Source organism: Helianthus annuus, chromosome 3 (genome assembly GCF_002127325.2).
Source record: "Helianthus annuus cultivar XRQ/B chromosome 3, HanXRQr2.0-SUNRISE, whole genome shotgun sequence".
NCBI lineage: Eukaryota > Viridiplantae > Streptophyta > Magnoliopsida > Asterales > Asteraceae > Helianthus > Helianthus annuus.
This window is the reverse complement of record NC_035435.2, coordinates 176020105-176044770: the sequence shown is the minus strand read 5'-3', so window position 1 is coordinate 176044770 and position 24666 is coordinate 176020105. Positions and strand designations below refer to the sequence as shown.

At 35.1% G+C, this 24666-nt stretch overlaps 4 protein-coding genes and 2 non-coding genes across 11 annotated transcripts; 2 read left to right on the top strand and 4 right to left on the bottom strand.

The window, feature by feature from the left end:
• Positions 1 to 179: 179 nt before the first annotated feature.
• LOC110931068 (protein CELLULOSE SYNTHASE INTERACTIVE 1) lies at positions 180 to 4654 on the bottom strand. 6 transcript variants are annotated; one of them, XM_022174467.2, is made up of 4 exons: positions 4490 to 4654; positions 3370 to 3423; positions 2142 to 2198; positions 180 to 2061 (listed from the first exon to the last, which is right to left on the bottom strand). In XM_022174467.2, exon 4 carries the CDS (start codon positions 2015 to 2017, stop codon positions 353 to 355), a length of 1665 nt encoding a protein of 554 aa, XP_022030159.1. In that variant the 5' UTR covers positions 2018 to 2061; positions 2142 to 2198; positions 3370 to 3423; positions 4490 to 4654; the 3' UTR covers positions 180 to 352. The 6 variants fall into 6 exon arrangements, with proteins under 6 accessions (XP_022030159.1, XP_022030157.1, XP_022030160.1 ...); XM_022174465.2 differs by lacking the exon at positions 4490 to 4654 and adding an exon at positions 4378 to 4462; XM_022174468.2 differs by lacking the exon at positions 4490 to 4654 and adding an exon at positions 4384 to 4404.
• Positions 4655 to 7843: 3189 nt separating this feature from the next.
• On the bottom strand, positions 7844 to 12104 carry LOC110931069 (flap endonuclease GEN-like 1). The gene is made up of 8 exons (XM_022174471.2): positions 11720 to 12104; positions 11204 to 11380; positions 10855 to 11025; positions 10236 to 10417; positions 9936 to 10146; positions 9397 to 9532; positions 8658 to 9112; positions 7844 to 8260 (listed from the first exon to the last, which is right to left on the bottom strand). The coding sequence occupies exons 1-8, from the start codon at positions 11912 to 11914 to the stop codon at positions 8033 to 8035; spliced, it is 1755 nt and encodes a 584-aa protein (XP_022030163.1). The 5' UTR covers positions 11915 to 12104; the 3' UTR covers positions 7844 to 8032.
• A 1908-nt stretch (positions 12105 to 14012) lies between these two features.
• On the top strand, positions 14013 to 17646 carry LOC110931070 (ATPase ARSA2). The gene is made up of 7 exons (XM_022174472.2): positions 14013 to 14370; positions 15226 to 15350; positions 15576 to 15726; positions 16119 to 16229; positions 16685 to 16823; positions 16950 to 17065; positions 17275 to 17646. The coding sequence occupies exons 1-7, from the start codon at positions 14119 to 14121 to the stop codon at positions 17455 to 17457; spliced, it is 1077 nt and encodes a 358-aa protein (XP_022030164.1). The 5' UTR covers positions 14013 to 14118; the 3' UTR covers positions 17458 to 17646.
• Positions 17647 to 17984: 338 nt separating this feature from the next.
• On the bottom strand, positions 17985 to 18065 carry TRNAL-AAG. The gene has a single exon. It is a non-coding gene; the product is annotated as a tRNA-Leu (tRNA).
• Positions 18066 to 19106: 1041 nt separating this feature from the next.
• Positions 19107 to 19187, top strand: TRNAL-AAG. Its single transcript has one exon. It is a non-coding gene; the product is annotated as a tRNA-Leu (tRNA).
• Positions 19188 to 19470: 283 nt separating this feature from the next.
• Positions 19471 to 24632, bottom strand: LOC110931071 (phospholipase D gamma 1). The gene is made up of 10 exons (XM_022174473.2): positions 22621 to 24632; positions 22378 to 22494; positions 22042 to 22236; positions 21662 to 21910; positions 21512 to 21580; positions 21220 to 21367; positions 20993 to 21141; positions 20591 to 20767; positions 20021 to 20218; positions 19471 to 19926 (listed from the first exon to the last, which is right to left on the bottom strand). Exons 1-10 carry the CDS (start codon positions 24160 to 24162, stop codon positions 19633 to 19635), a joined length of 3138 nt encoding a protein of 1045 aa, XP_022030165.1. The 5' UTR covers positions 24163 to 24632; the 3' UTR covers positions 19471 to 19632.
• Between the last annotated feature and the right edge of the window lie 34 nt (positions 24633 to 24666).

The following is a 24666-nucleotide window of genomic DNA, read 5'->3' as shown; positions in this document are numbered from 1 at the left end:
GGCCTCATCAGCAACCTTCAACCACGTGTTCCAAAATATAGATTATTGTTGTTGTTGTTACAATAATGTAAAACTATAATCATATTAATAAAAATAATCATAAAAATGAATTTCAGCATAAAAACTAATTACCTTCACTCGATGACTCATTAGTCATAAGCCAACGGACTCATCGTCCATTTTCAAATAATTAGTTTTAATTGTGTATATAACAATCACTTAATTACACACTTATGGATCGAAGTTGACAGTCGGTAAAAGACGGTTATTTTTACAACCTTATAAAAAGCATCCAACTTACAATGTTTCATACAAGACAATGAAACAACATTTTACACCTCAAAACCTAAACTTACCCCAACAAGCTTCTAAATTTACCTCTCTGCAGTGTTTCCAACAGTTTTTTAGATCCAATTATATCCATTTCCGTTAGTTTTTTCAAATACCCAATTGCACCATACGATATCATAACCTTACGACACTTCTTGCTACTTGACAGAACCACAAGGCAACCAACCGCATACTTTTTTGCCGTGTTTTGCGCACTCGGGTCGAGTAACTGGACCAAATTCGGTACACTTCTTGCATCCTGCTTCACTTCTCGAGCATTACACCCAAGTGTCATTAGGCTCCCCAACGCCTGAGCCGCCACCTCCCGAACCTCCTTCGCTTTCACTTCAAGTAATTTAATTAGTACCGGGATACACCCTGATTCTCCCACAAGTTTTTTCATTTCTACCGACTCACAAATCCGACATACGGTCCCGATCGCCGCTGTTTGGGCTCCGGTTGACCCCGTTTTAAGTACGTGCACGAGCCTTGGAAGCAACCCTACTGAAATTAGTGTTTCGGCTGAAATGGACCCCACGAGGTTTCGTACTGTCCTGACCGCAGGTTCCTGAGGCAGACCAATATCGAGGTAAGCCAGCAGACTGCGAATTCCACCTTCGGTGATAACAGACTGCTTGATATCTTCGTTACTCAAAGTGAGATTCTGCAAGCATTCTGCCGCATATTCTTTAGATGCCAACAGTACCTCAGAATCGAGTAAGCTAATCATGATCCTCACAACCCCTTCTTCGGCTAGGGTCGGGTGTAGTTCCGGAATCACTGATAAGTTTTTCAAAGTGCATGTAGTTGACGCTTGGGAAACAGAATCACCCGTGCAACATACTTCAATAAGCGGCTGCACCCCACCATGGCCCACTATCAAACGCGCTATCTCTCCTGACATGGATAGTCTTTGAAGGGAGATAGCAGATTTTTCTCGACCAACCGAGCTACCGGACTCGAGCAGCCTTATGAGAGGAGGTAAAACACCTTCTGAAACAAGTAAACTATTATAAGAACCCGATTCTGCTAATGTGCAAATTAGGGTAACGGCCTTCTCTCGTATTGTTGGAGATGTAGCTGTAAGGAGCTGTACCAAAGCCGATAAACTGCTTCGCCCTAAGAAGGGCAAAACAGTCTTTTCATCTTCCCTCATCAACTCAACAAGATTATCAAGAGCTTTATGTTTAGCTTCCAAATGCCCGATTTGCAGCCGAGCTAAAAGCTCCGTGATGTTGCTGCTTCCTTGACTAGTACTTTCAACTCCCGACGATGCAACCTCTCCCAAAATCCCGGTTTTTATTAAAAGGCCGCAGTCTCGTAGATTCAAATCGATTTTACCAGATAATGCATCCAGATCACTCTGCATTTGAAGCTTTCCTTCTTGTTTATCTTTAGAACACTTATCCGCCAATTCAAGTGATTCGTTTAAAGTTTTTGATATAGCTTGAAGTTGTTCTTTGCATAACGTGTTCTTTGTGAAGCATGGATGGCTCGATAAATCTGATAACCGGGTCGGGATTTGCTCTAATTTTGATATGATTATTTTCCACCTCCCCTGAAACCCTTTAACCTGTCGAGCCTTATCTAGAGCCACGGGTACAAGATCATTGGCATATGCCAACCACTCTTCGGTTGACTGAAGGTCAACCATGACTCTGTTCTCTTTATTATGATCTTCTACCATGATTTTGGAAGGTATAGATCAAATCGATTTCTCTAGAATCCAACCTGTTGGAAATACAGACAATATTAAACATGATTTGCTCAAGGATCTGAGGATATGGAAGTCGGTTTGCAGAATGTCAAACCTGATGAGAAAACTCTGGGCCTAAATTGAACCAGGAGTCAATTTAGAGAAGTCAAACCTGCGAAATTAAATATGGTTAATTAACAAACATTGAACCTTTGAAGATTTTTTAGAGTAAAATGATTTAAGGATGAAATTGAAAAGGTCAAAACTGGAAAACATAGAAGTCAACTTGAAGTGAATACATGATCAAGAAACATGAAAATTGCAAGACTTTTGAGACTAAAATGATCTAAGAGACAAAATTTTAGGATTTGGACAAATTTAAAGAAGTCAGATTTGAATATCAAAAAGTCAAACATACAGAAACTACAAAAAATCTGCAGAACATTTCAAGATGATCTAGGAACCAATATAGAGAAGCCAAACACAAGAACATAGAGAAGTCAAACCTGAAAAACAAATAACATGTTTTAAGCTTTCTAGATTCAGTTATGCTAAAACGATCATATCTAAGAACTGAATGTTGAGATGAGAAAGTTGGATACAGGTATTGTCAAGCTGGAAGAAACCGACATGTTTAAAAGGGGCCCAAAAGGAAAATCAAGATTATGACTTTTTTTTTTCATGAATAATAAAGTAGTGTAGTAGTTAGCTGTCTTGGATCATCAAACTTTACTTTATTGATTGTATTTTTTGAAGAGAAAAAGAACAAAGATGAAAACTTTTGAGAATCTTGCATGATCATAAAGCCAACACACACACCTCTTTAATAGGGCATCCATTAAAGGAAGAACTTTCCATCATAAATAAAGCCTGCCTATCAACTTGATGTTAACTAAAAAATACATACTTTACTATCAAAACAACATTTAAGCAACCACATATTGTTACTTGTAAGTAAGTATGATTTTCCTCATTTTTTTTTTTTGCTTTGCTTTGTGGGTCCCATCTTCATTTCTCCTCATAAACAAAAGGTCTGGCAGTGACATTTTGAATGTAAAAATCAAATAGTGATGTGTACCAAAAAGTGGAATGTTTCGATTTTGTTAGTGTGGGCAGTAGTACTACTACTACCAATCTTAAAGAGATGTTAAATTTTGCTTTGAAGACAAGAGAAGAAAGGTCACTATCTAACTCCAGTCCACCCCACCACCCATACACGATGTATTTAAGTTTTGGAATGGACCAGACAGAGACAGACCATATTATTTATTTCTTCTTTCTGTTTGTTTCGACAAAAAAAATGTAAAAACTCTTAACAATAAATACAAAATAAAAAATTGTACCTCAAAGTGATTGGTTCCTGGCAAACATCCCTCCATGAAGTGATTTACTTACTTCTGAAATGATCAAACACAAGATTTTTATTTTTATGCAACATGATATATTTAATTAATGGAATTAGAGACAATTAGACTTTAGTTTCAAGTCTAAAACTTTACTAATCCTGAAAGTATGTATACCCATAGATTAAGACTTCATTTTTTGGAGATTTGACTCATACCAACCAAAGATCAGATCTTTAACCCTTCATTTCTCAGTTTAAAAAAGTGTCATTTTCTGGAGATTTGACTACTCATACCCACCAAAGAAAGACTATGATTAAACTGTGGGACAAAGAAGTGATTTTTTGGACTCTTAAATCAACCAAAGATTCCATCTTTAAACCCTAAGGTAGCGTTCGTTTCATGGAATGGAATGGAATGGAATTAGGAAGTTTTTCTTTGTAAAATTGATCTTGGTTGGGGGAGGGAGGAATTTGAAATCCTTCACTCTAATGAAATTTGTGACTATTTCAACATTCCTTAGAAATCCTCCACTCTAATGAAGGAATGGAATGGAATGTTGAAATAGTCACAAATTTCATTGATTAAAGAAATTCATTGGATTTCAAATTCCTCCCTCCCCAAACCAAGATCAATTTTACAAAGAAAAGCTTCCCAATTCCATTCCATTCCATTCCATGAAACGAACGCTACCTAAAACTTCCGATTTTAAACACAAAATGTTAAGAAAAGTGAGAAATAGGGTCATACCTACTACTACTACTACTACCACAATTTAGCTACCAAAAAACTTATAATTGAAAAGATGAAGAAGCTTCAACACTCTGATTCTCTTGAAAATACATTAGTTTCCATATATAATAAGGAAGGACTCGAGAATGAAATGAGTAAGATCCAGAAAGAAAGAAAGATGATCTTGCAAAAAATGGGGCTTGACTTGGCTCTTGTTGCATTATTAAGTGGCACATGAAACAAAATAATAAAAAATAATTAGAAAGAATAGTTTACCAGTACCGGAGGAGGAGGATGCCGACAGAGCAGAATGAATGAGAGAGAGAGCATTCAAAATTCAACTACTATATTACTATTACTAGTTATTTATATTTTTCAAATCACTTACTTGCTGAGCTGAGCTGAGCTGAGCTGTACTGTCTCCACGATTCACTTTATGGAGCCTCTTCTGTGTTTACCGATATCAATCAATACTGTAGAAAGCAATTTTTTTTCTTTTTGTATATTAATCAATATTGGAGAGGGGTTTGTTGGTAGATTTATGATTTTGGAAGGTGTGTAAAAAAATGAGTTAGGCTTATGTTAATGTTAGGACAAAGATGTAAGCTTTAAGCAGGTTCCATTGGATCGTACGGTCGAGAATCACAGTAAATCTGCCCGTTGATTTATGATTCAAAATTTGAAATTAAAACACTGTTCAAATATAACAGCATCTGACATCGCAGATTAAGAGTTCCATTATTGATCATCAGAGTATGTATCACCCCACCCCCACCTCTCCTCATCTCATCATTTTCTCCTGCCATTATTATCATTTAATTCTTGTAATGATTTTTAAATAATTATATTTTTTATTTCTTTTGAATAAATATACATTAACTGAAATAATAAAGTTTATAAAAAAAATACAACCAAGATCCCACTCTATCCTACAAGCTACACAGATTATCGAGCGTAGGGCTACATGGTATGGTTTAGCGCTTGGCACACTAGACACCTCTCTGGGACGCCAAAGTTGGATTCTTGAGTGCTTTAACGGGTGTTATCCATTTTAAGTGTGAGGGCCACATTTGATTCAACTAATCACGTTGCTCTTTTTTTAAACCTTAAGTTAAAAACATCAGGTTAGTTAAAGGATAGACTAGTTAAAGGCTTACTGTCTACGTGTCAGTCATGTGATGCTTTAACTAGCACATGCTAGTTAAACCATACCATGTAGCCTTCGACTATTTGTTTTTTAATTATTTATTTCATTTTGTAAAGTATAACTTATTTTTATTTTATGATTTTTTATGTATAATATTTTATAAATTCAAAGACATTGCAACATGTGTTTGTTTTTATTTATGTTTTTATATAAATTTTCTCACAAAATATTTTGAACTCTTATAGAAGTACAAATATTTATTCAAAAACTTATTAGTATATTTGTTCAGTTAATTTATCAACCTGTAAACTTTGGTCAAAACCGTTGATTCTACCAAAATGTACACCCAAAGGATTTGAACTTCGATTTTCATCCAAATCAAATACTGTAGTCAAAACCATGATGGCTTTAATTAGTTTTATCAACACTTTATGATTATAGAATAAATAAGTTTGCAACTTTTTTGTGCATAACAACTTTTACATTGTGCTTTGTGAGTTTTTTAAAAAAAAGTTCATTTTTTTACTTTTAACCAAAAGGTTTTTACCTTTTTCAATTTTAACCCTACATAATTTGTTTTTTAACTTTAACCCAAAACTTTCATTATTTGCGATTTAACTTCGCAACTTTTGTCACTTATACTTTTCATCTTTCGCAAATTTTCGTTTTACGTATAGTTCTAAATTTTTCGAGTTATTATGACGCAACGTGCATGTGTGGTTCAGGGTTTTTACCTCTATTTTCCATGTTTGACAGGTTCGTCGCAACACGCATATCCTAGGTCGAGTCAGTGTTGGTGGTCGATGACGGTTGCGTGACATTAGTACTATTTGACACACCGTTTTACGCCCCGCCGCGGGGTGTGCTTTGAGGGGTTTCAAAGAAAAAATGGTTATGCATATGGTTGTCGTAACGTTGGCTTTGGTGGTTTTCCAAAAAAAAAATTTATTTTTTTTTACTTTTCACCCAAAACTTTCATTACAGAGATTATCTCCAATCATCTTCCCCCTAATTGGGGGTTGAAGATGATGTAAATGAGGATATGAATATTAATAAGGGTATATAAAGGAATTAATAATGTATTTGATTTTAGTTTTTTAATTAAGAAAATGTCAAATGAAAAGCATTTGGACAAAAATACTTCTGCACAAAAAGACAAAATAGGCAGGTTGCAACAGTCAAAAATGAAAGTTTTTGATTTTTGGACTAAAATGGCGATAAAAGTGAAACCACAGGGACCCAGATTTAAAAATTTTGAGATTTGGACTAAAATGTCAAAACTGTCCAAACCACAGGGACCAAAATGGCAGTGTACTCTTTCGTTACACTATCCACATTCACAATCCAACCCAACCCAATCTTTAATAAAAAACTAATTTCTCTCTCTCTCTTCCACATACACAACCCAACCCAACCTAACTCATTTTTTAACACTCATTCACAGCTCAACCCAACATAAATTTTTATTAAATAAATATAAATAATAATTGAAACAATTATTTTTTTAAACAAATAAAAGTTACTTATTTTTAATATAAAAATTATAAAGTTAAGCAATCAATATATATAATATACTGGAAAATATATTTTTTTCATACGAACTTTGTTTTTAATAAAATTTATATCGTAATGTTCACAAATTTATTTTACGAAATACGGTGTATTTAGTTTTGTTATTAAGTTTAAATATTAAAAATTATTTGAGTATTTAAATTATTGGGGGAATTGATAGTTTGAAAAAAAAAATAGAAGATAGAACCAATTCAATTTTGACAAGTAACAAAATGAGCAAACCAAGTTGTGGAGAAAAATAGAATTTTTCTTTTTCTTTAATTTATTTTGGTAACTTAGGTTGGGAGAGAGATTGGTGATAGTGTTAGTATTGAGAGAAATAACACAAAAAGGTATTCTACACTTCTAGCGCCATTATTTGGACTTTTCCTATAAAAGTTTTGTAGATTTTTATGTTCTACCACATGTTTAATCTTTATTATTATTTATTCTTTTATCTATTTTCTAATTCAATAACTCAAATGAAGAAACATAGTTTATTATTCTAAATAAAATGTTAAATATTTATTATTTTTTTATGGATTCTTCGTAATTTTTCTTATGAAAATGCAGATTTTATTTCAAGATGGATATATAATGTTTGTTTGTGTTCAATTATGTTCATAAACATCTGTTTGCATTCGTTTACGTTCAATAAGTGTTCATGAACATGTTCATTTCCTTAATTTCCTTAATGAACGAACACGAACAAGAAATCTCGTTAAATAAGCGTTTGTGAACCGTTCATGAATATGTTCAATCCTTAATGAACGAACACGAACAAGGCCTTGTTTGTGTTTGTTCAATTCGTTTACAACTCTGAATAGTTTGCGGACGTGTAAGCGGTAGATTATTAGTTAGAACAACTGATATACACCCTTTGATACTTGTATTAGAAAATCTTGACAAAAACACAAAACTTGAATTTGAATCTATGCAGCTGGTGGGGTTTATTATTTACATCAATCAACATTTTGAAAAAAAAAAAAAAAAAAAAAAAAAAAAAACCCCTTCTTCTATACCACAATGGAGGAAAATCTGTTGGATCACCAAGCCCTTGTTTCATTCCCCTCTATAGGCTAACGAAAAAAGACAACAACTTAGAGCCAAGACGATGAAGACAAAATAGGATGTTTAATTGTTTATCATTACATTATTATTTCTATCCATCCATCCAAACACTAAGATATTTACAGTCAATTCAAGCTACATTCACAAGTCCTAAATTACATTCTACCCAAGTAGCAAACGACGCCTGGCAGACTTTGAAAATCTTTTGTTACCCGCGTCCCTTTTCCCTACAGAAAAACTGTCATCTTTTATTTTTTCAGCAGCTTCCCCTTTTGATGAACGGTAAAACTGTGTTATATTAAGTTGCACACCTCTTGAACTAGGAGATGATGATGGATCCTCTGCAGATTTTGCTTTACCTTTTTTCCTTGATTTTGCTTCTTTAAACTCCTGCATGCATGTTTTTAAAACTCGAAATTAGTAAAATCGAACACAAATACGACAAAGTGGAAATTTAGACTTTGGTCCAATTTGGGTTATTTTTTTTATCTCTTACCAAAAAGGAAACAAATCAAATGCATCAAACCAGTTGAAATCATAGTGTATTCAGATCTATTAAACAGCCCTAAAAATCACTTAAAAATAAAACTAAAAATTAAAAGGTATACTATATTTGTAATGATATTGTTTTTAAGATTATACTTTGCACATTAAAAATATAAAAAAAATGAACAAAAGACGTGTTTGTGGCCAGCCCGGCCTGGACCAGCCTGTATTAAAATGTTACCTAATAGTCCAGCCCACCCATTTTGCCACCTATGTCAAAATAAGTGAAAAAAGTTCTCACCTTTTGTTGCAAAAATTGATCAACCCTTTCCGGGTAAGCAGCCATCACAAGATCCATATTTTCATCAGTCATCAAACACCCATCATCAACACGAACATTGGTGACATCAGCTTCATCGAAGGTATCAACCAATTCATCATAATCTTCTTGAAGTCCAGCCTCTTTAGATGGTGTTGTGCAGATATTGTTGTTAACTGTTTGTGTTGACTTTTTCCAACTAACCAAATAGAAAGTATGACCAACCCTTATCTTGGTTCTCTGGATGCAGTCAAACTCATATTGTCCATACAACAAATCGGTATCTTGATTTTTGGCTATATTTCTCAAGAATATTGTGGACAAAAAGGGAAAGAGTTTTTGCCGAATGAAGGAAGGTTCCCAGTTTAGCTTAAAAGCTAGATAATCAATCAGCATTTCCGTGTTCGGAGTTTTCCATGATATAAATGGTTCGGCACCTAAAATTAAGCACCAAAAAAGCAGGTGTTATATGAACAAATACTCAGTCTGTTATTCAGAAATTAAACATTCCGTTTTATATTAAATGTTAACGCGTTATGGTAATAACAGTATAACACCAATTCATCATCCAACAAAAAGAAAAATCACGGGGTGCATTAGAATAACCCACCCACCCATCCACGCACCTGCGCGCACACACACACACACATATATAGTATGCACTACAAAACTGTATGCACAAGCATACGTATGGAGCATTTATTAAGGCTTTCAAACTAACCTGTAAAATTGGTGTGTTGGTTGTTCAAATACATCTGAATGATTTCATTATTCGGGAAGTTTGGCTCTGTGGCGATTTTGGTGCAAACTTTCATTTTCCAAGCTTCGTTCTTTTTTTGTTCCTTTTCTTTCTTATCCTGTAACTCAGAAAAAGTAAAAAAAAAAAAAAAAACAATGGATGAAATCAATAATAACTGAACTAAGTCTAAGCTGACGTACATCAGTAACTTAATCAACTGTAAACTTCAGGGTTTATATTACGCTTAGTTATTTTAAATGTTATTTAGCGTCAAAGTAAACATGTTTGGGGAAGCATGTAAGAACTAAGAAGTCGTAAGAAAACTACTAATTGGAATAAATGTAAAAGTCACATATATATCTCTAACTTAATCAACTGATTATCTAATTATCTGGTCAACTAAATCTAACATTGATTAAGGCAGTCACAATAACTACTTTCAAAACGCATTTCCAAACACCCTCATATGTGTTTTTTCTAAGAAGAAATAATAACCTGTGAACCAAACACACTACACATACCTGTTCACAGGATGAGCAGTCACATTTAAACCCAATTGGTTTTTGCAAACAACCTTCCTGTTTAGTGGAACTACATCGTTCACAAGAATCCTTGAAATGAGATCTCTTGCTTCCTGGATGCCCACATAACGAACAATGAGGAAGCCTCGTTTTTAGTATACTCTCATCTGAATTATTAATTAACATGTTTCCACCTCCTAATTCACATAATCTGAAACAATGAATTATAGGCAAAGTAGTCACATAAAATGCACCAAGTACGTTACATTGTGAAACATGTGGCATGAAAGTTAGTCAAACCTATCTAAAACCTCATCTTCGTCAAAAGATTTCACAAAAGTGAGTGCTGTCTCGAGCCCAATCCCTTGGACACCTTTTAGATCATAATCGTTTCCAACCAAAAGGGCAATGGCTATCAAGTGGTTTCTTTTTAGCCCTAAACCAGCTTCGATGTCTGACATATGATAGCACTCAAATGGTTCCTGTATTTCACATGCAAATTTTAGTCAATTTAAAATAATTTTTTCTTCAGAATGATCGGGTTCAGGTTACATTACATCTATAACGGGCCAAACAGGTATCACTATATATCCAGCTTAAAAGGAAACATGTCAAGCGGGTTGAAATTCTCCCAAAGTGCAACTTTAGTGTATTACACTATAATTAAAATAATACACTTCTTGTACTCATATCTGATACACTACTTACATATTAAAAATTAAAAAAAATCCACCAAAATTACTCATTTTGATCACTTAACCAACCCATCCATCCAGGCACATCCAGAATCTCCTAACAAAATGGAATGATTTTCATTGATGTTATCAAAGATTGTTAGATTAGACTGATGTAGTATTAGCGGTTTTTGAATATGAGAAGTAACAATGTTGGTCAACCAATCTGACCAAAAAGGCATTACCTGTGAGTTGGGTTTGAGGCGCTTAATGATGCACTTGGCACCAAACAGAAATGCATCACTGTCAGAGGTGATGCAAGCATCAACATGACCTTCTTTGTTTAATTGTGCACAAAGTCCTTCAGCCTCCCCACTTGCTTTCAAAACCGGCATTCCAAAAAGTTCAAGCAATTCCTGTTAGATATATATTAAAGCAAAGGTTTACAGTAGAAATTTAAACACAAAAAGGTGGTTTCTTTGCTAATAAGTGACAAGTACTTGGACAGGAAAACGGTCTCAAATTGTTAAAAGAAATAACTTTTCTTCTTTGTTTAGGAAAACAAAACAAATGTTTATAGAAAGGGTTACTAACCACACATTCTTGAACGCATTTCAAAAACTTGTTATTTCTGTCAACAACAGAGGTACCATCTGGCACTGGAAGGCTTGCAAGATCAAGACCAGATGATTGAAAAAAGCGCATGATTCTTGCTTGAGACTTCAAGGGTGATGGGGTTCCGTCGGCCACGAACACTGGAAAAGCACCAAACTGCATGATTTTTGCAAAAAACAAAAGAACTGTTATGGACTGAAACCATTGCAAGGTAGGGGACTTGTCCCACATCGTTTGCATTGGCAACAAATGTGGGGTTTATAGACCAGATGGACTCTCTCACTAGTCTTTTGGGTTGAGTTCTCGTGTTTGGGCTATAAGAGTAACCTAATTGAATTTTACATTTGTGTTGATAATTGACTTGGGGCAAACCATATATACACACTAAATTAGAGTCATTGCCATTCTAAGCAAACACTAACGATGATAATGATTGCGTGAAAAAGAAAAGAAAACCCTAACCTAAATAGAGAGAGCATTCATTTGCGGCGTTACCTTGGAGAAGAGATTGATGGTGCGGAAGAAAGTGAGTCGGAGATGAGGGTTTCGGGTGTGAAGTTTAATAGCGGTTTCATGTTGAACGATCCAATACGAGAGATCAATGGCCACCCTTTTGTTTCTAAGGAAATCGAACCCTTCTGTTCGCGCATAGGGTTTTAGCATATCCCAGAAATTCCCGCCAACACCCATCTTCCTCGTGTAATTAACACACCCGAATGACGGATGTTTGTGATTCAATCAACATTTTTGAAGAGTACAATCAATCGTTCAAGATTGCAGCAGGGCTTTTAGCCGTTGAACAGAGTTTGTCTGCGTGGTAAATGTCACATGGGCCGCTAAGCTTTTTTCTGGGTCGACCAAACCATGGGGTGTGGTTTGATTAGTATTTTTGGGGACTACTATCACGTAAGCGTGAAGGACCATCTCAGTCTCTCTCTCCTTTTTTCAATTATTATTTTATTTGATTTAATTAAATAATTAAAAAAATAATAACTCTCTCTCTATCTCTCTATATGGTGGCCCACCATAAACCATTAGCCAATCAAATAACTTGTCGCCAGCGTCCTCCTTCTGAGACAGTGTACGACGTGGGGGACGAGCCGAGACGGGGAGGGACGACCCCCACACCCCATGTTCTAATTCTTTCAATTAAAAACATTAGGCTATAGGGTGGCGACTCTCATGGTCATCAAGACCCTCCACATTTGCGTCACGCCAGGTCACTCACTTTAATCCATCATTCAAAATCACTACCTTTAGGCTGTGTTCATGACCCAAACCACTATTCTCTTATTATTATTTTTTTTTGTGAAAAAGGAAAAAGAAAAATTGAAAAAGGAAAGGAGACTTATGGTTGCCATAGTTTAATCCATACCCCTCACACCCTTTAGCCTTACATAAATTTTTATGACATTAGGTCCTATTTCAAACAAAAGAAGCAAAGAAGGGAAATCCTCGTAAAGGCAGCAAGGCGTGTCGCCTTCGAATTGACTAGTGAGTCTTCTTTCTACTCTACTTTTATAATAGAAAGTAGACTCAAGCCTCACCCCTTCATGTATGTGAATTTTCCGATCTAGTTATATGGACTGATCTTTTTCCGTTTAAAAGAGGGTCTATTTTGATAGATAGAGATAGACAGGAACTAAGCAATAAGAACAGAATACCAAAGGCTTACTCCCATTTCTCTCTACTCTATCTATGAAGGCTATGAAGGAAGCTCACCACTGAGCTCATTAGAACTCAAATCTAAATAACGTATGAGAAATTTATGATTGTTTGAAAAAACACTACAATATATTTTAGAGAATTGTGCGTATGTTTTAAAATCTATGATCATTTATTGTTTTTTTTTTGTATTATAATGTAGTAAAGATATTTAAAGTTATCATCTTACCTATTCATTATCTCGTCAATGACCCCTAATCTTATTCGTCGTCTATCCAACACCGAGGATTGAGAATGACATGAAAAAGGGATTTGCTATTATTATGATTGAAAAATACATGACAGAATATCACTACTCGAAGCCACAATTGTCCATGATCACTCACTTTCCCAAATCAAACAAGATGGCCAAATACCATTAACATTAACATTGTAAGATGGTAAAAGAGTGAATTTGTTGTTACTGAATACATTAACCTATATAGACATAAAACATGGCCAAGAATAGTAATTGTAGCTTATTTGTGGATAAGGGCGGCTGCTCAAATGTTTCCCAATCCGTGGGTGCCACATGGCACCCACAAAGGTCAATTTTTTTTTTTTTTTGCTTTTCTCCGTCCGTAACATTATTATATATAAATGCGGAAACAAATTCTAATATAATCAATTCAAGTGGTTTGGTGGAAAAGCATGTAGGTTTCAACCCGTCAAACTTGGGTTTGAATCTTGATTCAAACAATTTTTCTATATTTTTTTTGGTATATTAGCAGTGTTTAAGTAGAACCCTAAACTTTAATAATTTAAGTTACTGGCCCTTAAACATTAAAACTTACTATATAATCCTTAAAGATTTAATAAAGTCCTCTATTAAAACTTACTATAGAGTCCTTAAGGATTTAATAAAGTCCTATTTTTTCTGTTTCCCTTTGTTTTTTTTTACATTGTCCAAACTTAAAAAGAAGTTTGAATGTACCGTAATGAACCAAATCAGTAATCAAAATGCAAAAATTAAGCGTAAAAGATAGCGCAACAATGCACGCGGGGCAAAACCTAGTTAGTTAAACGATAAGGATACAAATAAAAATAAAAATAAAAAAACCTTTACCTCGTTTCTCAGTCTCTCCAGATCTGTTCCCAAGTTAAAATATAATCATCATCACATCAAAATCATCGGAGACCCAACACCAAACATCCTCTCCAAATTTAGGGGTTTGTTTGTGTACTGGACAATGGAAGAGATCCCTGAAGGAACAGTTCAGAATGTACTGGAACAAGAAAGTTTGAAGTGGGTCTTTGTTGGCGGCAAAGGCGGTGTTGGCAAGACTACTTGCAGCTCCATTCTTTCCATCCTTCTGGCCTCTGTCAGATCCTCTGTTCTTATCATCTCAACCGATCCTGCTCACAATCTCAGCGATGCTTTTCAACAGCGCTTCACCAAATCCCCTACCCTCGTTAATGGCTTCACCAATTTGTATGCAATGGTTAGTCTTTCTTCTTTATTCATTCATTCAATCTTCATGGATATTTTACTTGGTTATATGTTTCTTGTTTGATTTTGGTATTTGGGCTTCATATGAACTAGTTGGGAATTAGGGTTTATCTTGATATTTGATGGATTGTTTCTAATTATTTTTTTTATACTTTATGGCTTATTAATTAATTGTGAAAGTTAACTAATTTGAGATTGATGTGAACATGGTTGTGTACAATAATTGATACAGTTATAGCTTTTGAATTCTGTATATTTGTCAGCATTTAGTTAATAGGTGTACTCCATGAATGATGACCTTTGTTTGCTAATTTCAGATATGTTGATTGATTTTAGTATTCAACTTAGGTGTACTCTAAGTTGAACTTGGTTGGGTATGAAATGAATTCAGGCAAGCTTGTTTGGGCAATTTCTGTCAGATGGTTAATATTCGGGCTTGCTTACGATACTTTATAGGAGCTTGTTTGTTGTGTTTATTCATCAAAGACTCCTGCATTAGTTGACAGGTTTGCCATTTTGTATGTTATGATAATGTTTCTAGATTGATTTTAGTACTTGAGGCTTATGTGTACGGTGTACCTCAAGGATTTAGGGTTTATGTGTGCACGGTTGGTTTTAGGGGGTGGTTGGATGTGTATTTCCAGAGTGAACATTACTGGTTTGAATAATCAGAATCACATGTCAGTGTTAAGTTAGGGAGTAGGGATAGTTAGGTGATTTTTAAATTGATCTCCACAATCAGTTTTCTTACGAAAACTCCTTGTCCCTTTCTCCATATCTTCAGTCTTTGTTGGAATGCTTAGCTAAAAAAAACACTTGTAGACCAAAATTCATTTCCGTTTTGCAGGAGGTGGACCCCACAGTGGAGAACGAAGATATGGGCAGTTCAGATGGAATGGATGGTTTCTTATCAGATTTAGCAAATTCAATTCCTGGAATCGATGAGGCTATGAGCTTTGCTGAGATGCTAAAGTGAGTTCAATATTTATTCTCATATTAGTAAAATGTCTATAATGCAGAAGAAAATAATCATCTTGACCAAATCACTTTTATCGTTGATTTCTTAATATAATGAGGTTAATTAGGTAACTTGATTTTGAAATTAAGCGAGTAATATTATTAAGCTATCTGTTATTATGGGATTTGAAATATTTGGTTTGAGATGAGTTTATGTATTTATATAATATTTGGCTTTAGGTTGGTGCAAACCATGGATTATTCAGTTATAGTTTTTGATACTGCTCCCACTGGCCATACACTTCGGTTGCTACAGTTTCCTTCAACCTTAGAAAAAGGTCTTGACAAAATGATGAGCTTAAAGAGTAAATTTGGTGGCTTGATTGGTCAGGTACTACTTACTCTTATACTTCAATTTCTTACATGTAAATTTAACAATTTCATTGGATCCCATTCTATGGCGACATAAGAAAAGAAGATGGGATTTGCATTCCCATTTATAAGATTCGGGAAAAAACAAAGATCTGGTTGTGGGTCCCAGTTAGCTGAGGTAAGAAGAAAAGACACGAGCGTGGGTCCCGTCTAGGTACTAGATACGCGGCCCACAAAATAAAGAATGGATGAGAGCGTGTAAATGAATATAAATCTCTAGCTTCCATCATTTCTAGATCTTAGCTTCTCCTCAGATAAAGTTAAATGGGACCCACGAAACGGCTCTAGTTTTGGGGTCAACACACCTTTACTTACGTGGTTTAATAACAAATTGATGAAATTTAACAACAGATGACTCGTATGTTTGGGGTTGGAGAAGAGTTTGGCGAGGATGCAATTCTTGGAAAGCTGGAGGGCATGAAAGACGTTATTGAACAAGTGAACAGGCAGTTCAAAGATCCGGTATGCATCTGTTGGTGAAATGTCTGAAGTACCCTTTATTAATTACATACGTCAGAATTATCTAATCACAATGAACATGGGCAAAAGATTAAGTAATTTTAACATGAAAATTGCTTAAATGGAGAAGTTGTGAGATTCTGTTAAGTTAATGACAGCAATGCAAGAATTCTTAAAAAATGGTAAATGAGTAAGAGGGTGTTTGCGTGTGCATTTTCAAAGTGATTAAATATCGTATAGTAAGTTTCTAATGTTTGGTAACGTACTTATGATTGTCTTATTATTTAGTGGTCAAAGAATCATTTATGAGGAATCAGCTGAATACTAGCTGCGACAAAATTGATTATCAACGTGTAGTGTAAAATTAGTAATAAATTCGTACGATAATGTTAATTAAAGAATTAGAATTTGCCAAACACTCGAGACCATAAAGTTAAAAAGTATACTCTCTGATGCAGGATTTGACAACTTTTGTATGCGTGTGCATTCCCGAATTTCTCTCGTTATATGAGACAGAGAGACTGGTGCAAGAACTCACTAAGTTTGAGATTGATTCACATAATATCATCATCAATCAGGTGCTTTTTGATGAAGAAGGTAAGTACACTTTCTCATGGTGGGAAATTAATTATTCTTTTGTCTTTTCCTGATTTCATGGGTCCCATAAATACGGCCCACAAAATGAATGTTCATAAATAAAGGCTAGTTGGGTTTATATTCCAGGTGTTGAATCGAAGTTGCTCAAAGCTCGAATGAAAATGCAACAAAAATATCTGGATCAGTTCTACATGTTGTATGATGATTTCAATATTACAAAGTTGCCATTGCTGCCACAAGAGGTAAATGGTTAGATTAAAGAGTCATAATTGTACATTGTTTCTGTTTTCCTTGAAAAAGTTCCCCGGAAAACGTCCCTTTGGATTTCATTTGTTTCCAGTTTTGGGTCGTACTCTCTGTTGTCGTTCTGCCTTTTATACAAACAAGAGCCACAAATTAAAAACTTGAATGAAGTATTTAACAAACAGGTTTTGTTTTTTTTTAATGACAGGTTTGTGGAGTTGAAGCATTAAAAGCCTTTTCAAAACATTTCTTGAAACCGTATCAACCTTTGCTTACTCGAGGTACAATAGAAGAGCTAGAAGTAAGAGTTTCAAGACTCCAAGAACAACTTAAAGAAGCTGAATCTGAACTAGAAAGGGCAAGAAAAGGGAAACAACCTATCAACAACTAAAAACTTATGTTATGAGAATCAAGAGTTTTATACGTCAATATGCTTAATCTTTGTATAATTTGTGTTTGTTGTTAGATCCATTCAATGTCATTGTTTTTGTATTGGATTAGATTATACAGTCATCAAAGTTTTTAGCACAATGGAAGTTGTTACTAGACAATCAAATGTGAACTGATTATTTATGTTTGATTTGTGCTTAATTTTGTTTAATCAATCAAATTTCTTCCCAAAGGGTAATTACATAGAAACATAAGGCAAAAGAGCACAAGCTGCTTCGCTAACCTTTTCTAGATAGCATAAAAAGCCTCTTAAACACTACATTCATAGATCTTGGGTATGCATGACGTGTCGAACTCTATTTAGTAGCTCCACAATCTCACGCAAAGAAACCAAAAATATCAAAAACAATATCATGGAAATCATGAAGTTATTAAATGCCTAATGAAAATAAAACTATCTAATTAAACAAAAAAAAAAGAAAAAGAAAAACTGAATTGACAGACCATCAAACAAAAAATAGCATGAATTGTTGAGAGTGGGATTTGAACCCACGCCCTTTCGGACCAGAACCTTAATCTGGCGCCTTAGACCAACTCGGCCATCTCAACTTTGATGTCATGTCACAACTCATGCTTTTTAACTAGAAACTTTTTAACTCTAACAAAAAATCCCATTTTGAGCTTGAGACTTTCATTTTAGTCCACATACGTCTTCAAGTTTAAAACTATGTTTCAAATAAACCAACAATAACTTTTCAAATATGAAACAGGGCAATAATTTGATTTGTTATTTCCTTCTTTTTAGTGACTACCATTTGTTTAGTGGTAGCTAGTTCCATTTTGTTTGTTATTTAAATTCAAGTTCGATGGAATGCTAAAATTGGTCCAACTATTATTTGTGTTCCTCTTTAATTTGCCTAGGAGATTGACCATCTCGAATTGGTACCATTCTTGAAACATGAGTTTAAAATAAACTTTGATTATTAACATTATTTATAATATTTATTAATAGTACATTATTAAAATGTAAATTTAAAAAAGTTTATCCAAATAGTTATTCTTTGCTGGTTATGGATTTAGTTACTCTTGATTAACCGAGTCGTAATGATAACTTGGCAACCGCAAATAGTGGTGGCAATTTGGATCATATTAGAATGTAAATTTAAAAAAGTTTATCCAAATAGTTATTCTTTGCTGGTTATGGATTTAGTTACTCTTGATTAACCGAGTCGTAATGATAACTTGGCAACCGCAAATTGTGGTGGCAATTTGGATCATGTCTGGGTTGGCAGGTCCTGAAACGATTGGATCTAACCTACATGAACATGACATGATTAACTGGTTGTGTCAATATATTGTATCCAAAACACGGGCATGTTATGAGATGTATAGCCAAAATACAACCTGAATGGGTTGTGGCAGGTTAACATAAATCTGGAAAGAAAGAAAAACATATCATCTAATCAAACAAAACATAATTTTTAAAATTCTACACATGTAAGTTGAAATGTTTCATATTTTAGTTTTTGAACCTGCTCATCTGAAAACTAAAACATACACTAATCCGTTTTTCCTGTGAAGAGAGCTCGTCCTTCACATGAATCATTGATATGAGTTGATTAAAAATAAAAGTTATGATACAACATCAAAGTTGAGATGGCCGAGTTGGTCTAAGGCGCCAGATTAAGGTTCTGGTCCGAAAGGGCGTGGGTTCAAATCCCACTCTCAACAATTCTTTTTTTAATTTCTGAAAGGCTTTTTTCCCCATTTAACAGAAAACCACCTTTAGAAATTAATAATGCTCAATTAGTCCCTAAGCCTAAATTATTAGCAAGTGTGTTAATTTTACACCAACATGTGCTAACTTATATATGTTATTAGCAACTAGGGAAAATATCTTATTCATCACTGAGAAAAATGTTATATTTTCTTACATCTCATGATAGTATTACCCTTTTGCTTTATCATATGTTGCAACCGATGCAAACGTGACAGATCTCAAGGGGTGTTACCGTGTTGGAGGTCATTTGATATAAAGAATGGATGTCAAATGTACATATATGTGTAAGATCAAACTATTTGCAACAAGAAGCACTACTGTACACAGTATCGGTTTCACACCCTTAAACCGGGAATCTAAAAATTTTAATCTTGAAACTGCCCCGAAAAAAACTGATCAAATAGTCAGATTCTCTTGAATCCCAAGGAATGACCCGACAATTTGACCACCTACATCTGGGAAATTTTCATGTCCCTTAAGAGATTTAACCTTGCCTCTTTGATCCACTTCAACAGGGTATCTCATCAAATGTCCCCTCATTTCTGTTACCTCATCAGCTGCAAACTGTTTCCAGTTAGCTTCAGACAATGATCTCACATGTCTTACACATTCAATTGACTCCGGCTGTGTAAATCGATCATCAACAAGCCCAAGATGCTCAGCCCAAAGAGACATTCTGTATCCATATACCTAAGGAAACAAGCATCAAAATTCAGTAACATATTGGCTTGAAATTTGCTATAAAAAAGAGAAAAAAAGCTGCGAATTTTACCAGAAAACTTACCTGCCCACGTGGATATGAGAGTTTTATTGCCCAAGTATGATGAGGTTGGTAGGCACCCATTGCAATCTCTGTGTCACGCGTACCCTCCATAGATCTTTGATTAATGTTTGCAGATCCGATAATTACATACTCGTCATCAACTATCATGCCTTTTGAATGAACATATATCATGAATCGCCGGCTCTTTTGAGCAAGTCCCTAAAATAAAAATCATAACTAATAAGTTATGGTCAGAAAATGTTATGAAGATTTATGACAATATATAACGTCTCTCATTATAATCTTGAGGTCAGTAACCAAGATGCTATTACTTCTAACCATCTCCATTCTTCATTTTATTGGTCCTGTATTCATATCTCATCATGCAATGGGACCCGTGTATTATTTTGAGGATTAATGTAAAATTATCTAATACTTCTAACTTTTATCGAATATTTATCTGATTCTGACTCTGAAATCGATGTAATCACTTTAAAAACACACACCCAAACAACCCCAAGTCCTTATCTATCAATGCAGATAATATAAGTTTAACCGCGACATATAGTAATAAAGATAAGTGGGGCCTACCTGGGGAGTATTCCCTAGATTAGGGTTCTGGTCACCTACATTATCCTGTGGACCTGCGGCTTCACGGTTCCCAAGACAAAAAAAATTCAAATAATCATGTAACGAAAATGCTCCTTCGAGCCCTACTTCAACCAAGGCCTTGTGGATGACCTCATACATCATTTGCATCGTCTTGTTCTGCAAAGTTAAAACATGCATATTTACTTTTAGAGGTCAAACACATCAACATTACATGTATTCTTTAGGGCTCAGGAAACACAAAATTGAACTAACAACATATATTACATTCTAGAAAATGTTGGCGAATAAATTTGCAACAAGATGTATGAAAATAAGAATCTGAAATGTGATAAGCTTGACCTCAAAGTCAAACTATAGAGTCAAAGCTTCAAATGTGTATACCTGCCAAAATAAAATACGTTGCGTAGCAGAGGCTGTAGGGACACCCTCAGGCCACATAGGGATGACAACATATACAGCAAACCTTTGATGTGCTCTAATTTTACTAGCAATTTTAAGGGCAATTTCCATTGGAATCAAGTTGTTGGCACCTAAGAAACATAATCATGTATCGAAAAGTGTGATTAATATAATTGAAGCGGAGTATATGTTAAAGAAATGTTCCTTACCCAATTCTTTGTATGAACTCCAATGAAAGGATGATCCAATAAAGTATTGGTTCTCGATATAAATGAAATGTTGAGCAGAACGGATAGCCTTCACATATGCTGTATGTATGCTCATATCAATCATCACATTCTTTCCACAAACCAAATTCTGTAGATATATGTTCACGATTAAAAAAAAATTGTTCACTAACAAAGACAGTAACTAAAATATTGAAATAAAACATTCAAGTATTATCTTAAATGGGTTGAATTAAGAAAATTAGCTAAAAGGGAACGGGTCAATTGGGTCAACCTTGGTTGTAGCTTCCCTCGGATCCTTTGGAAAGCCTTTAACAGAGTTTGAATCAATTGAACGGAAAATCTGCATCGGGTAAAGACGAGATTAATTAAATAGAAATTAGTAATGACAAAATGCAAACAAAATCATTATCGATCTTTTTACCTGTACATGCCACCCTTCGGGATCTTGGTCATTAGGGTAAGGTTGATCATTTACACCCAAAATTTCAGGCACCCTTTCTATTCTGAGCAAAGCATCATCATATGAAGTTTTTAGTTTTTTCAAACCATGAGGTTTTGAGGCCTTTAGCCATCGTTCCTCAAAGTTGGTCATTAAATCATATGCTGCGGGTCCATCAATTTTACTATGCATGTCATGCCATGGTTCTCTTGGACAACCGGCTAGCGTACCCTGTTAAAAATAATAAACGCATGGCATGGGTCACAACAAGAGCTAACAATCTAAGTTAAAAAGATAACAAACGACTGCAATCTTTTCAAATAACTTGAAATCATTATATAGTCAAAGATCAAATTCATTACCGTGAAAGTAGGATTATGGAAGTCATCTGCATGCACCGTGTTTAGAGTCCTAAATAAGGGATGATGTGGAGAATCATATCGGCCATCACATAGGTCTAATCCACCAACAAAAGCTAAAATTCTTTTTTTACCATATCCCGCATCAGTATCAACAATCACAGTTTTCTGGTGGTGTGTATATATAGTTCCAATTTCCTAAAAGAAGTTTAAAAATGAAAATAGACAATGTTACAATTTAAGGAAGTTTTATAAAAGGTGTAACCTTTCACATTATATTAAAATGCTAAATACTATATTAAATATAAATGCAAATGAATTTGTTGAATTCTTGCATACCTGCTTCTTGATCCAGCTGTGTCTTTTTCCCGCCATACGAGGAACAAGAAGCACTTGTACCGAAGAGTGCTTAAAGAAATGTCGGGTTTCTTCATCATGGGTAGCCATGAGTCCCTCCTGAAAATATTAAGTTAAACGTTGAAATTACCTAATTATCCGTAGCTTAAGCAACTGATTATCTAATTTTGACTATTCATGAAACGATTCTCAATATAAACTTGTAAACGACTAAAAGAAACTTACTATTTTGTAACCCAAAATGTTCCTTGAAGTAGGATCATCCCAAACAAGAAGCAAAACTCTCACACCTTCTTGTGATTTCAATTTCAAAAGATCACCAAGCGTATATTCAGGAGTATTAGCCACCCCACGCACTAATTTCACTTTGTGCCACACGGACCAACCCGTTATATAAATAAGATGTCGAGCCTTACTTATTGCATCAAATATATCATTCCAACAAGACCCGTGAACATAATGCATGTCTTGATCAAGCTTAAGATCCGGTAAAGACCTATTGTGCACATGTGAATCTTGATATAAAGTCACCCTACCGCCTTGCCTTAACGGAAAATAAGTCCCAGGAACCCCAATATAATGCGGGCCCGCTCCAACCCCATTATGATATAAACTCAACTTTTCAATTGAAAAATATTGGATTGAGAGTCTTAAACTTGCCCCATTTTTAGACGGTCTTCCGTTTGTGTTAATTAACGGGAATAACCCTTCGATTCTAGTTCCCGAATATATCTGTTCAACAGGAATTGCTACAACTCCTATAAGTTGAGACCCCACGACATCACTATCTTTAACAAGAAAATGAATTTCAGCAGCATGATGTGCAACAGGGACATTAAAACGCTGTTTCCAAATGGGATTTTCACTGTTACTAATTACATAAGTTCTTCCGATCACTGCGGTTGTTACAGCAATAGAGACGTATGGATCACTCGTTATTCTAGTTTTCTTTCCTGGTAATCTATTGAAGACATCCCCCATTGTTTTATGAAACATATCCATATTTGGAAGGTTTTTCGCCTCGAGAATCCATATATCTAAATTCCCATGTAAAAGCAGAACTTTTAACGCCTTTTTAGAAGGCGTTAATGAGACAGTTTGATACTGTTGATTGTTTTGTGGATCGATAAATGAAGGTGCATGTCCGAAATTAGGATTTTGAGATAAATCACTATAAGAAAGAGAGCCAAAGCTAGAAACAGAATCACTAGGACGAAGGGTGTGTGAAGTATCGGGTTCATATTTTGCGCTCACACTCACACCCTGAAACATTGGGGCAGCGGGTGGTGGTGCAGGGGCAGACGGTGTACTCTCAGACACAGATAAATTAAGAAACTGATAATCTAAAGAAGGGTACAAGGGTGTGGAGGTGCCTGATGAATCGCCCCCTGCGGAAGGGAGGTGAGTGGCAGCATTGTTCCCATAAGGCATGGTACTGGACTGCATTTCGGAAGAAGGCGGTAAGGGAGGGTATGCAGCATATCCAGAGTATTGATAAGGAGGAGGGGTGCCGCCGGGAAAGGGCTGTGGAGGAGGGTAAGGGTGGGCGGGATGGGGTGGGGATTGTGATGGAGATGATTGAAATGGATATGGTTGAGGTGGGTATTGAGGATGATAGTTTGAAGGAGGAGGAGGTTGGTGGTAATACAGAGGAGGAGGAGGTGGATAATTGGGAGGGTATCCATAGGGGGGGTATGGATTATTATTATTGTATTGAGGATGAGGATGATGATGATGAGAAGAAGACTGGTTGTAATTATGATCCATTTAACATCCAATCCAAACATATACATACAACAAATTCAATGAAACCCAGTCTTGAACACCGAGAGTTGGATGAATTTACAACAAACCTGTAATTCAACAAAGAAAGAAGCTAGGAGAAGAAAACCTTAATTAAATTTGTTGAAAGGGGAAATGTGTGGTAAGTAATTCATAACGTAGAATGGGGATAGATAGATATATAATAGCGAAATTTCTATACGTTTGGGTGGAACCTGGAATGGAAATTGTGGGTGAACGAATCAACAGGGACGTTGATGTGATGTCCATCAAAGCTGAAAGATTCAACAAGGTTAGGAGGTTGAATTCAAGATATTTTGATGTTGGAGAACAAATCTGAATGTGGAAACTTTGAAGCATCTCACCAACTTTGAATTTCAACTTGCTCTGGTATCATGTATGTATATTCATGTTTTTTTCTTCTTTGTAAATTATCTTTGAAACACACGCATCCCTGTTCCTTCGTGTACCATAAACATAAATAAAAAA